At 37.4% G+C, this 12,575-nt stretch overlaps 1 protein-coding gene across 2 annotated transcripts; it reads right to left on the bottom strand.

Annotated features, from left to right (window-relative positions):
- Nucleotides 1-3,538: 3,538 nt before the first annotated feature.
- LOC147853282 (putative RNA-dependent RNA polymerase 1) lies at nt 3,539-11,085 on the bottom strand. 2 transcript variants are annotated; one of them, XM_087333382.1, is made up of 6 exons: nt 10,949-11,085; nt 10,613-10,687; nt 9,274-9,793; nt 6,062-7,944; nt 5,716-5,866; nt 3,539-4,676 (listed from the first exon to the last, which is right to left on the bottom strand). In XM_087333382.1, exons 2-6 carry the CDS (start codon nt 10,645-10,647, stop codon nt 3,813-3,815), a joined length of 3,453 nt encoding a protein of 1,150 aa, XP_087189508.1. In that variant the 5' UTR covers nt 10,648-10,687; nt 10,949-11,085; the 3' UTR covers nt 3,539-3,812. The 2 variants fall into 2 exon arrangements, with proteins under 2 accessions (XP_087189508.1, XP_087189509.1); XM_087333383.1 differs by having other exon boundaries at nt 10,613-10,671.
- Nucleotides 11,086-12,575: the final 1,490 nt, after the last annotated feature.

Below are 12,575 nucleotides of genomic sequence, written 5' to 3'. Positions count from 1 at the left end.
GAAGAAGAAGAGCTATGGAACCAAAGAAAAAGACCAAATGAATACATAAGAGGTAAAATAAAATAAAAAATAAAAAAAATCCCAAAAATCTGAATAATAAGGTTAATTTTTTATTTATCTTTTACCAAAAAACTGAATAATATGTTTGTATTTTTTGTATTTATTTTTTTCCAAAAAACTGTATTTTTTTTTTATCTTTTACCAAAAAAACTGAATAATATGTTTGTTTGTTTTTTTCCAAAAATCTGAATAATAGGTTTCCAAAAAATGAATAATATGTATGTATTTTTATTTTTATTTTTCCAAAAAATTGAATAATATGTCTTTTTTTTTATTTTTTTCCAAAATACTGAATAATATGTATGTATTTTTTTATTTATTTTTTTCCAATAAACTAAATAATAGGTATTGATTTATCAGTAGAAAATCAAGTGGCACCTCCCTCTTATTGACATTACCGAAAAAGTTTGTTATTACGAAGAGTTCAGCCCAATCTTGTCTTTCGCCGGACAGATTGTAGTTGACAACCAAGTATTGTTGGCAACACACCATGGTATGTTATGTTCTATCATGTTGTTAGATCTTTTCCACAAGCCACGCATCCTCTTGCATATATATGGAGATTGATTTGAAAGTTCTTGTGGTCCCATCAAATGGGAGGGCGGCCAATGCTTGGTCCAAAGTAAAATGGAATGTTATTTACCTTACCTCACTCAGATTGAGGACCTAGGTATCATTATTGATCCAGTAGACAAGCCAAAAGCATTATTAACATTAAGTTGATTATTAGAAGATTCACTCCGAGCTGGAGATATGGAAAGTAGTGTTGCTTGACCATTGTTTGGAATGCTTTCCTCGCTTAGGTGCACCACCTTAGTTGAAGGATGTAAATTGGATATTTAGGGAAGGGTTCAGAGTACCTTTATCCCATCAACGAGAGGACAAATTTATTCAAACTGCCTTTTCGGCATGGAAGCAAGTCTTACCTGGTTTGCTCCGTAATAAACCCAACCCTACACATTATGATGCATACCTTAGAGGGTTATTATTTGGCGATTTAAGTAGCATGGAAGAAAGCAACTCCATTCAAGTATATCAAGTGACACTAAATCCGAAGAGAATTTTTTCATACTTCTCCTCAAAGATAGCTTGTAAGTTGAGGTTGGATGAATTACTACAACACCTTTATAACCTGCATATCAAATTTGGAAAGCTAATGGCACTTTTCTGATGACCGAGTATCAACACTTTTCTGATGACCAAGTAGCAAATGTTGGAGATATGCTCCCTATGCCATCTGAAACTCTCGGTGTAGGTGAGTCGAGTGGGCCGTCAAGACCGTGACTACCTTCGACAACTACAATGCCTCGAATCAAAGTAGTGTTCCTCCCTTCGAACGACCAATGTGCGAGCTTGCCGAACCTCTCATTGAATTCACCAGCATGTAATGGTGCTTGCTAGAGAATCGGTCTCAAGGTATGCATGAGAACAAGAAGAACAAACACTAAGAACTGTTACCCCGTACGAGATGTACGGAGAGTCAATGTGATGAGCGAGGGTCAAATGTTATCATGATGATTGTTGTGTGTGTGTAGGGGGCATAAATGTAATCATGAGTCTATACGTATGTGAACACATGCACACGTGTGTGCATGTGGATGGATACGAGGAGGTGTGAGTGAGTGTCCAGTATGAATGCTCGAGGGGGCTTACACCCCTATGTATCTACCCCCTCTTGTACTATTTAACCCCTTATGGGGAATGAATGAAATAGGAATGAACATTTTCTCTCTCTCTCTCTCTCCCCTTAATGTTGAACCCCCTTGGGAGGGGGGTGGAGCCATTCTAGGCACCACCCCAAGACCTCATGTACGTTGAGGAGGAGAAGAAGAAAAGCATCACACAACCCTAATGGTGCACCCCTAAAACACAAATGACCAACCCCAAATGAGCCCTCTTCTCTTCCTTTTATAAAAAACGAGGCTTCACTTTCCCTGAGCATAACCCTTCACGCACCAAACATATGCCACCCTCATTCCTACCATCCCCTTGGTCAAGGCACTTCAATCTTCCTTCTTCCGTCAATCCGCTCTTGCCATCATTAGGCCCCATTTGAATACTGACTTTGACTACTCCTTGTAGCCCCTTCTTCAAGTACATGCTCCCATTTGAGACCTTAGACGACCACATTGCATGTTTCCCATTTCACCCTATTTCGTGGTATCCTCTCGCGTTAAAGTTGACCTTCGTTCCTTCAATCTTTGTGATAGTGTCCACCTTCAAGTTGGATGTCACGACCACATCCAAAGGAACACCCTTTGAACTCGCCCAAACTGCTTAGCCCTTTTCGTGCACCATGGTGACCTATTTAGCCTCTTTGCCCTTCGCATAGGCTTTGACCTTCACTTCCTTGCCATCACCTTCTGTCTCTTGGGTCTTACTTTGGTTTGAGCACAACTCTTCGATGATGGCCCTTTCTTGACCGACCGATATGTCCTCATCCACCATTGCCAAAGTCTCTAAAACTAATGGGGATGATTGCATATTCTTTTGCCTAAGGCCATATTTCATCTCAACATTTGCTTTTATTAATGATTCTTTCTTGACTTGTAATGTTGTTATTTTGGTCTCTAATTTAGACATGCGAGCATCTTGGATTTGCAATGTTATTTTCTTCATAGCAAGTGACTCTTCTTTCAAGCATTTGATCTCCATTGCTTGCAAATCCACCACATGTTGGAACATCATTTCCCTTCATTGCCATCATTTACGTCGTTTTGCAACTTTATCATTCTTTTTTCTAAAGACATGCACATGATTGCAATTGTTTTATGACGAGGAATGTGAGCTTCCACTGGAATGTTTCGACACCTCATCAACAACCTTTGATGCATGTCAAACCATGTTGGATGCTATATCAAATTTCTATAAGCAATATAAGTCCCAATTCTATGTTAGCTTGTTTGGTTTTTTATCTTACTTATCTGGTTCATATCTTTATCTTATTTGCACCTCTGAAAACAACCGCCTCGACTTCTAGTTTTAGAATATACAAAAAACAGTCACACAACCATGTTGTTGTATTGAATTGTTCCTTCAACAATGAAAACTGCAAAAAAGGGAGAGATCAAGAATGTTCGTAGATTTTAAGAAACCATGCTTGTGTGTGTGTGCATGTGTGTGTGTGTGAGAGAGAGAGAGAGAGAGATTACAATGCCTTTCTCAATATTTATAACAATTATAACTTTTCTTCGTTTTATTATTACTATTCACATAGCCATTCAAAAACAATGAGTGTCTCTACGAGAAGCATGTTACTCAAAAAAAAAAGGGGTGAAAAAATGTAAGAAATGGTCATCAAGGACACAAAATCCCCCCATGAAATATGGCAAAACAAATCATTTGCTTGTGTACATAGAAAACCAAGAAGAAATATTATAAATGATGTTCTCTTCTCTCTTCTTCTATAGGGAAAAACAAATGAAGTATATACTTGCCTACCCCAAAACCGTTTATGGATGTATATCAACATTCCACTAAATGACAACAAACATTCTATTGCCAGCTGAATGTTTCTTAGTAACATGTGTATATTGATGTGTAATTGTGGCTCTTGATTCATCTTAGGAGTTAAATCATCAATCTAGATGGCATAAAGGCTTTTTCAACCAACATAAAAAAAATTACAACCTGAACAACAAACTACTACAGATCAAAATTGTTAACTTTCTCGATCTTGTTACAAAGTATTCGTTATCTGTATCATGGGGTTTTCTAAAGACGTCGTCAATGATTGTGTTCGCTGTTTAATCTTAGCAGTCAGTCATCAAACTGGATGGTGTAAAAATGCCATTTGAAGTTAGTTTAGATTTCTTTAGGCCGACATTTCTCTTGATATCTAATAATTTGTCGTACAATACCCATGGAAAGCTAAGAAAGAGAGTTTCTTCTTCATCATTTCTACACGACCCATGACATTTCAGGAAATCCGGATGATAAGTCACATGATACCATGATGAAGCTATAGCATACTTTACATTTGTTGTTGGAAATGGAGCATCTTTGACCATATTGTTGTACCAATTTTTTGCTTCTAATTGAAGGGCAATCATGGCTTCACGAACTTTGTCTTCAACCTTTCGAGGATCGCTATTCATTTTTGAATAGTTGCCGATAACAGGATGCAACTCGGAGAAAAACCCGGAAACCATCTCAGCTTCAGTCTGAACTCCATACAAATCCATCAAAGACATGAGTTTGGTGTTGTAAAGCTTCTTATAATCAAGGGATACCGTCAAGTAATGCTCAAAACCTTCTTGCATCAAATCCTCGTCATATGACCTCAAAACATCATTTATACTGATCTTTGAAGTATTTCCAAGAACAGTCAGTTTTGCTGCTCTGTAAAGCTTCCCAAGAACCCCAGTCGATATATAGCTTTTCTTATCTCTTTTTTCCATGAAATTAGGATATATATGTGGGCGCAAGTATTTTGGCAATATTGCTGCAACACCAGTCTTCGGGAAATCCACAGAAATAGATGAAAGTAAAGCAAGTTCTTTGCATTGCCAAGCTCTAGCCTTTTCAGGCTCCTTATCAGCAAAAACCACATGTGCATTCGCTATCGTTCCGAGGTTATCATTTTGCATGTAATCAACAAAGTATGTTTGGATTTCCTGCAAAACATCCGGAAGAGATGCAAGGTGAAAGAATACTTTAAGCTTTCCTTACTGGTTACATAGTCAAATGGACTCTTCAAACACAAATAGATATCACTCATGTAATATGAAATATTACACTAACTATTTAATCAAACATGCTTTGATGAAATAGAAATCTAATGAAGCAGGAATCAAGAAAGTGGGCTTGCCAAAGGGAATGATAGAAATTTCCCATCAAGATCCATCTGACAAGAATAGGAGGAACATAGAGAGAGACCTATGATGTCCCTAGTAAGCTCCACTTGATCATATAAGACTGCCAATATTTTGATTAATGGAAGCTGGATCATGGGTCTCAGAAATGTTATGGGGAATCTTGACTATGAACAAACATTGCCGGTATGCCAAAGGAGGCATATGCATGAATGCAACACAACCCAATGATGATCTATTGTCATAGGTTACATGTCCTGTGATAAAGCAAAAATACATGAAGCTAGCTAACATTGTTAAGCGAGGATAATGAAGCTCTAGTATATAAGATAGCAATGGTGGGAGAAATGGCCAGCAAGGACATAGATGAGATATACCATGATGCCCTGTGGCCATCAACTGCCAACAAGGTTATGCGAGAATATACTTGTTGGCCTCATGTGCATGGGAGCATTGTTAGTACAGCTTCATATCTATTATATGTGTGTGCTTAATAGAAATAGGTTATACCACAGAATCTCTCTTGGTAATATGTATTTCAATTAAATTGGTCAATAGAAGATGAGGATAGGCACTAGAGAAGAAACACACACATACTTACAAAACATGATGGATTCCTTTCAAAAATATATACAAGATGTGAATTATAATGAAGAAATTAATTTAATTGGATCATGAAGATATATAATAACATCAGAATCTCGAATCTCACTCCTGAAATTATGTTAAAAAATAAAAATCCAGTCTACTGATATTCAACTTTCACTCGAGAGACTCAGGTTTTCCAAGCTATCTCTCTATGCAAATATCCCAGGACTGAAATGAGTTCTTCACCACATACCTCAAGTGTAGGAGAATGATCCAATAAAATAGGATTGGGTGGATGATAATCCATGGGGGCCTCTGTAACTGGCGGGATCAACCTCTTGTCCCATGTGACAAAGTAAAGGTCACCGTCCAGATCGCTACCAGAACATTCATTTGGATGTGGCCTGCATAGAGAAATCCAAAAGTGAACTTAAAATCTCAACAAAACATGCTTTCTTTGCCAGCCTATTCACAAACACTTGCCCTTGGTTTCTTTAACGTCAAAAAAATGAAGTGTTTACCCTGTAGGTATTACCCACCCCTACCCTAACAAACTTCTTAGATGCAGAAAGACAAATATTTAAATGTGGAGTACGCACCGGTTACCATTCTGGGGGAAAACAATACAATCAACCATATGTTGAAGGTTTGGTGAATCTACAGCAACCAAAACACGAACATCTCCCGGATGGAGGCACGGATTCTTTGCAACAACTACATTTCCCTGGATAACTGAAAGGCTGCCATCAGATGCAGATATTTGAATAAATACTTCTCCATAAGCTAAATCTGCAGTCTCATCCAAACAGCCCATCAGTACTCTCCCATTAGGGATAAAAATTCTTGATCTCTTACAAATCTGATAAACCTGAGCTGCTTTGAAGGCTTGGAACATGCTTGAGAGGAAAGGCTCACAATTGGGAGCATATCCAGCAAGCAACATCTCCACCACAACCTTATGACATTCCCCCGCATAAGAAGCCTGAATAGCCTCAACAGCTGAAAACCTTTCATTCAGCAGTCCATTCAATAATGTGATTCTTTCCTCTTGTATTGTTTCAAAAACCTGGTCCTCTACACCAAGTGTAGACAAGAGGGTTATTATTTGGCGATTTAAATAACATGGAAGAAAACGACTCCATTCGAGTATATCAAGTGACATTAAATCCGAAGAAAATTTTTTCATGCTTCTCCTCAAAGACAGCTTGCAAGTTGAGGTTGGATGAATTGCTACAACACCTTTGTAACCTGCATATCGAATTTGGAAAGCTGATGGTGCTTTTCCAGTGACTGAGTATCCACACTTTGATGCTACTTCGATAGCAAATGTCGGAGATATCCTCCCTATGCCATCTGAAAAGCAATACTTCACACCTCCAACCTCTCTTTCAATATCTGGAATCTCTTCAATTTCATATGCATATGTATCCGGGCCTTTCTTTGATGCACTGAAGCACTGGCCCATCCTAGCAGCACAATTTGCAACATTTTTTATGGTTGTAAAGTCGCCCATCCATGCACGGATCTTATCAGCTGTGGTGGTTTGGTTTGATGCAAACATCCAAACCGAATGTTCTCTGAGCTGGCTGGCAGAGAAAGCTAGGAATTCGAATTTCCTCCCGCCCAGTTCAATCCCCTCCTTTAAAATCCTAAGAATTCTAGAATAGATTTCTGTGTGTTCTGATTTTATGATTATTTTTGAGGATTCATCTGTGACTAGCAATGCCTTTGAACGAAGTAAATTCATATCTTCATCTGTGAAGTGAACCCGAAGGAAATTCTCCACATTTTCTGCATTATTTCGCACGACACGGTTTGACATCTCTACTTCTGGTCCCAAGAAATAAATTTTTGTAGGTGTTATAGTAAGATGATGCATTAACATCAAACCTTCAGTTACACTGTTTGTAAAGATATTTTTTGAGAACTGATCTTGTTGCAACTTGATTTCACGTTGAAACCATCCCACAAAATCATAACAACACTCTTTTGTAACTAAAAGCTTCTCAAGTGCTATTTGTGTATTTCGAAGTGGTGTCGTTGAAGGATGAAACATTTTGAGATCAACATGGTCAAGAATTGGACCACTGAGAATACCACATTGCACAAGCTTATAGATTTTGAAAATAACATTAAATGGAAGCTCGTTCAAATTAGAGCAGCTAAGGATAGGCACAAGCCCATGTGCCCTCGAGTATATACTACGAAATTGTAAAGAAATATTATCTATCACCCGGAAAGCTTGGATGACTGCTAGGTGCTTGGTAAATTCCAAATAACCATGTTTATCTGCTGCTGAGATCTCTATATAATAAGCAGATGAGTTCCCAATACTTTCATTTTCCGTGAAGTCTGTACATCGACACCAAGGATACCAATGATCTTCCTGGTTCTCTCGAAAGAAAGTATATCGATCAAACTGTTTCTCCCTTTTTCTTTTGTTGCTACCGAATTTCTGCTTGATCTTCGGAGCATGTTTCATCTGTAAACGCAGTTGACAAGTTTAGAAGTAACAAATTATCAGCAATAATCCCCCATGACTTGAGGCAAGTAAATACATTTTTTTGCTGACCTTTAATGAACCCAAATTCCTATCAAATTAAAGATTTAAAATTGATGCAAAGATATGAAAGTATCACTTTTCATTTATAAATCAAATACATTCTGCATAAGGAACACGTTTGTTTTGATATACATGTGGAAACAATCTTTAGTTAAACTGAAATATGAATCTCAGAAAATATAGCAAGTTGAAATAGATACATAAATTCAATCTCTGAAAAAAAGGTTGCATGAGTAATATTGACTTCTTGCTCAACCTCTCTAGACAAATGCAAACAGTAGTATCAATTGCCCTCTTTTAAATAGGAAACTAAGGTAAACACTAAAAATATCACAAGTTCCTCATGTTTCTTTGACAAACCCATAAATCTTGACTCAAATCATAAAGACCAATTGTTCTACATTATTGGTGCGCAAAGTACCGTAAGACGGATTCTCAATACATGTCGAATTATCCATAGTGATTGAGATTTGTCAATGAATCTGGAAAGATATAAACCCATAGAATACAGTGGAGAATATACATATAATTGTGCTCGAGGGACCCCCGATCACTGTCTGAGGGGTCCCCCATGGACTATGCTGCTCAGCCCTGAGTGAGAAGTCCTTTCATTTGCCGAAATTAATTTATAAATTACCCTTCTAGGCGGCTGACAAAGCAATTACTAGTTGTCCCGATGCAACTGAAAGCTGCCTTTATTAACCTACAATTCCATTCATATTTTTTTACAATAAAATATATTGTAATGAGTTAACTAATTAGGTGTGATGATAACTAATCAAGTGCTAAGTTCTAGCTATTGAACCACTTAATTGGCCCTTAAGTGACCAATCTTTCTCTCATCTCCTTTTTGGGGTGGTGTATTCACATCCAACTTAGCTATTTTCCAAAGGCCATCGTGCTTACCAACAAGTAAAATCAAGAAGAAATAAAATGCAAAATGTGTCACGATTTCTTATTATCAAAAAAATTCATGCAATAAATGTTTCATTACACTTCTTACTGAGAGTCACTTTGTGTTTTTCTTATACAAAGGGGAAAATAAAGAAAATTAAAAAACAAGCACAATTGTGACCTTTACTTATTGTGTCCAGATTCATAAAATTGGAAGATGTCAGCGTCATCATCTTTATCAAGTCACACAAGTACTCTACTCAAAAAGTATGATGAATGAGTTCTCTTATACCAAAATTTCATGTTTATCATCTTCTAACAGTGTGAAACACAGAAAAGAGAGAGAGCCTATACCTGCAGCAATACAAAATTGTCCTTCAAGTTCTTTTCTCGATCAGTGCCAGAAATGTCCAAGCTTTTAAGCTTCCAAGTTAGTTTATATTTTGCACCACTATCAAGGATATCCACTATAAGAGCTAATTTTCCTTTTTTGCAATCTAGCTCTAGAGTAACCTCCCTCTTTGAGGACCATAACACACACAATATGGTAGGGTTTGTAAGACATCCAACATACAAAGACTTGCATTGAACGGTTATTTGTGGTCGGCTTACAATTTCTTTGGCCTCAAATTCAACCTCTAGCATGCTTCCTTCAAATTTAAGCCGGCATTTTTTCGCCAGTTCTACAGCTTTCTTTGCATCTCCTTCTGTCTCAAATTGAACAAATCCATAACCTTTGGACTTCCAATTCATCTTTTCTGTGTGAATTTTGCATGCGAAAACTGTATTGCTGCTTATGGAAGTGTTCAAGAACTCTACGAGATCCTCTGCCATGGCTGTATACGGTATTTTCGAGATGCGTACAGTGCAGGTACTTGTTGAGGGTAAAAATAAAGAAAAGTTCATTTCTATCTCTCTTGACGATCTCAAACATTCCACCTCATACACATAGCATATAGACACATCATACACACATAAATATCTTTCCTTGTAATATCTGCATGCATAGATATATACACATATAAACATACATACACAGATACACACGTACATACATGCATACATACAAGTATTCACATATTCACTTACTAGCTAAAGATGACAATGAACATGCAAATTATGGATTTATCTGTACAAGATTTAAACTACATATAGAGAACAGTTTATCAATAACATCTGCTAGATAATAAGCACCTAGCAGGAGCACACTCTATAAACCAGTACAGAGAATCACTTATCACTATTTTTATTTTTTTATCAACAATTGATCAATTCTAGGAGACTATACTGTATTTATTATCAATAATTTGAATGGTCTTATTGGTGTAGGAAAACCCATGATTCCTAACAGATGTCAGAAACTATAAAAAGCATAATTATTGGGCATTAAATAGTACATATAAAGCCTGAGTTGATTGTTCGTTGGAGCAAATAGACAACAGATAGGAGAAAAGTAGAGAGGTTTCAGACAAAGATTGGAGATTAAATACAATATCTTATCATTGCATCCAAACATTAATGATACAGCCCATTGAATTTCACGCGCACAATATTCCAGAAACACTAGACAAGTTATATACAGTGATTTACCATTATTACAAGCAACATAAAACAAAATTAATCACAATGTTTTATCGCTTATGAAACCTTATTATGTTTTAAGAGGGATTGGAAACACTCAAGAAACACTTACCCACCACATACGTGACTGCCATTTGAACATTCCATCGCCAGTGTCGCTGGCCCTATAAGCTGTGATAATTATGACCTAAAGCCAAACAGGAAAACCCATTCGGAAAATATTTAACGACTCTATACAGGAAACTCTGAACCATCTTATCAAAACCATATTAGAGACATTATCAACGATTAGTTCTTTTATGCACACATTAAAATATGTAATGGCCTTCTTCTTCTTCTTCTTCTTCTTCTTCTTCTTCTTAACCAATGATTGACAAGATACATGAGCTCATGAACTAATATTGATATGATATCGCAGGCACAAAAATCACCATGGCTTTTATGGTACCTTATTGATAGAAAAACAGAGTATATCAGCATCAAGGAATAAGAGAGATGCTTAAATCAGACATAATTAATGCCAAGTCAAAATAAGAGGGTTTTTTTTAATCCATAAGTGAGCAAAGTAAAATAAAATAAAAATCTATGTGCAGATTATATATGGTATCACGAGCAAACAGGGGAACTGAAGAAGAAAAAGGAGGAGAAATATGAAGAAGAAAGTGTCCTAAAGTCTCTACAAGAGGAAGGGAGGGGCCAAAACCCACAATCCAAAGAACATGTTATGTATGTATGTAGTTAGACCCATGTTTTATTGGTTATATGTAGTTTATTGTTTTATTGGTTATTGGTTACATGCCTAATGTTTCATCCGATGTCTTGTATTTAGTGGTATGTGGTATTGGCATGTGGCATGTGGCATGTGGCATGTTGTAAGGTTCTAGGGCCGTGGTGGGCCGCTATTGTGCTATGTGCTATGTGCTATATGCTATGTGCTATGTGCTATGTGCTATGTGTTATGTGCTATGTGCAATGTGCTATGTGCTATGTGCTATGTGCTAGTGTTATGTGCTATGTGCTATGTGCTATGTGCTATGTGCTATGTGCTATGTGCAATGTGCTATGTGCTATGTGCTATGTGCTATGTGCTAGTGCTATGTGCTATGTGCTATGTGCTATTTGATATATGATGAAGTTGTTTAAAGTCAATGGTTTTGTCACAATGTTGGAATGATTATGGGGAATGCCTAGTCCTTCGATTTGGTCTACCTATGCTTTTCAATTCAAAAACTTGTAGTCCTTGATTTTCATGACAGGTGTAGTGTTTCAAACCCCTCTCCAGACACAAAATGGCATTGGCCTAAAATATCGTATTGGTCTGGTTCAATGGGAGGTGATGCATGTGAACTTATCCCCCCCTGTAACACCAATGAAATTTTGCGATAAGGATGGATCGCCAATCAGATTCGGACTCGCATGTCAACGCTCTTCGACTATGGGGATAAATGACTAAGAGAGAGAGCATGGATCCGTTGAACCTCCACCCAACCACCCTCTCTATCCAACTTATATAGAAGATCCTCTTTATTCTCTCATAAGTCTCCCCATATAGTACATTAGTACCTTATATCAATCATAACGGTATTGAATACAATCACTAGGGAGATTCCATTCCCCCACATAGGTACTTGACTACATCTAAAGTTGATTGAATGCGTCATATCCTCATGGTTTTCATCCACGTAGCTCCTCTTGAGCAAAGACATGTGGAACACCGGATGCACACCCATGTGTTCCAGTAGCTTGACTTTGTAAGTCAATGGAGATAGTTTCTCGATGATGGGAAAGGGACCATCGTACCGTCGAGCAAGCTTTGGGGTGATACCCTTTAGAAGAATAAATTGTTCGCTATCCAACTTGACGAACACCAAGTCACCTACTTCATATTCTTCATGCCTATGTTTGAGGTCGGCATATTTCTTGTACCTAGCTTGAGCCTTCTCCATAGCTTCCTTAGCTTGGTTGAGGCGAGTGGACCACCTACTCATTGCAATATTGGCACTTGGAACAATGCTAGCTAAGGGTAACACCATAAGGTCTCCGGGAGACAAAGATAATTGAGTTCAAACGGACTA

This window comes from Azolla caroliniana, unplaced genomic scaffold (assembly GCF_043228905.1).
Source record: "Azolla caroliniana isolate FFs.n. ecotype wild unplaced genomic scaffold, voAzoCaro1.0.p SCAF_17, whole genome shotgun sequence".
In the NCBI taxonomy this organism is placed as follows: domain Eukaryota; kingdom Viridiplantae; phylum Streptophyta; class Polypodiopsida; order Salviniales; family Salviniaceae; genus Azolla; species Azolla caroliniana.
Note: the sequence above shows the minus strand (reverse complement) of the source record. Positions and strands in the feature narration are given on the sequence as shown.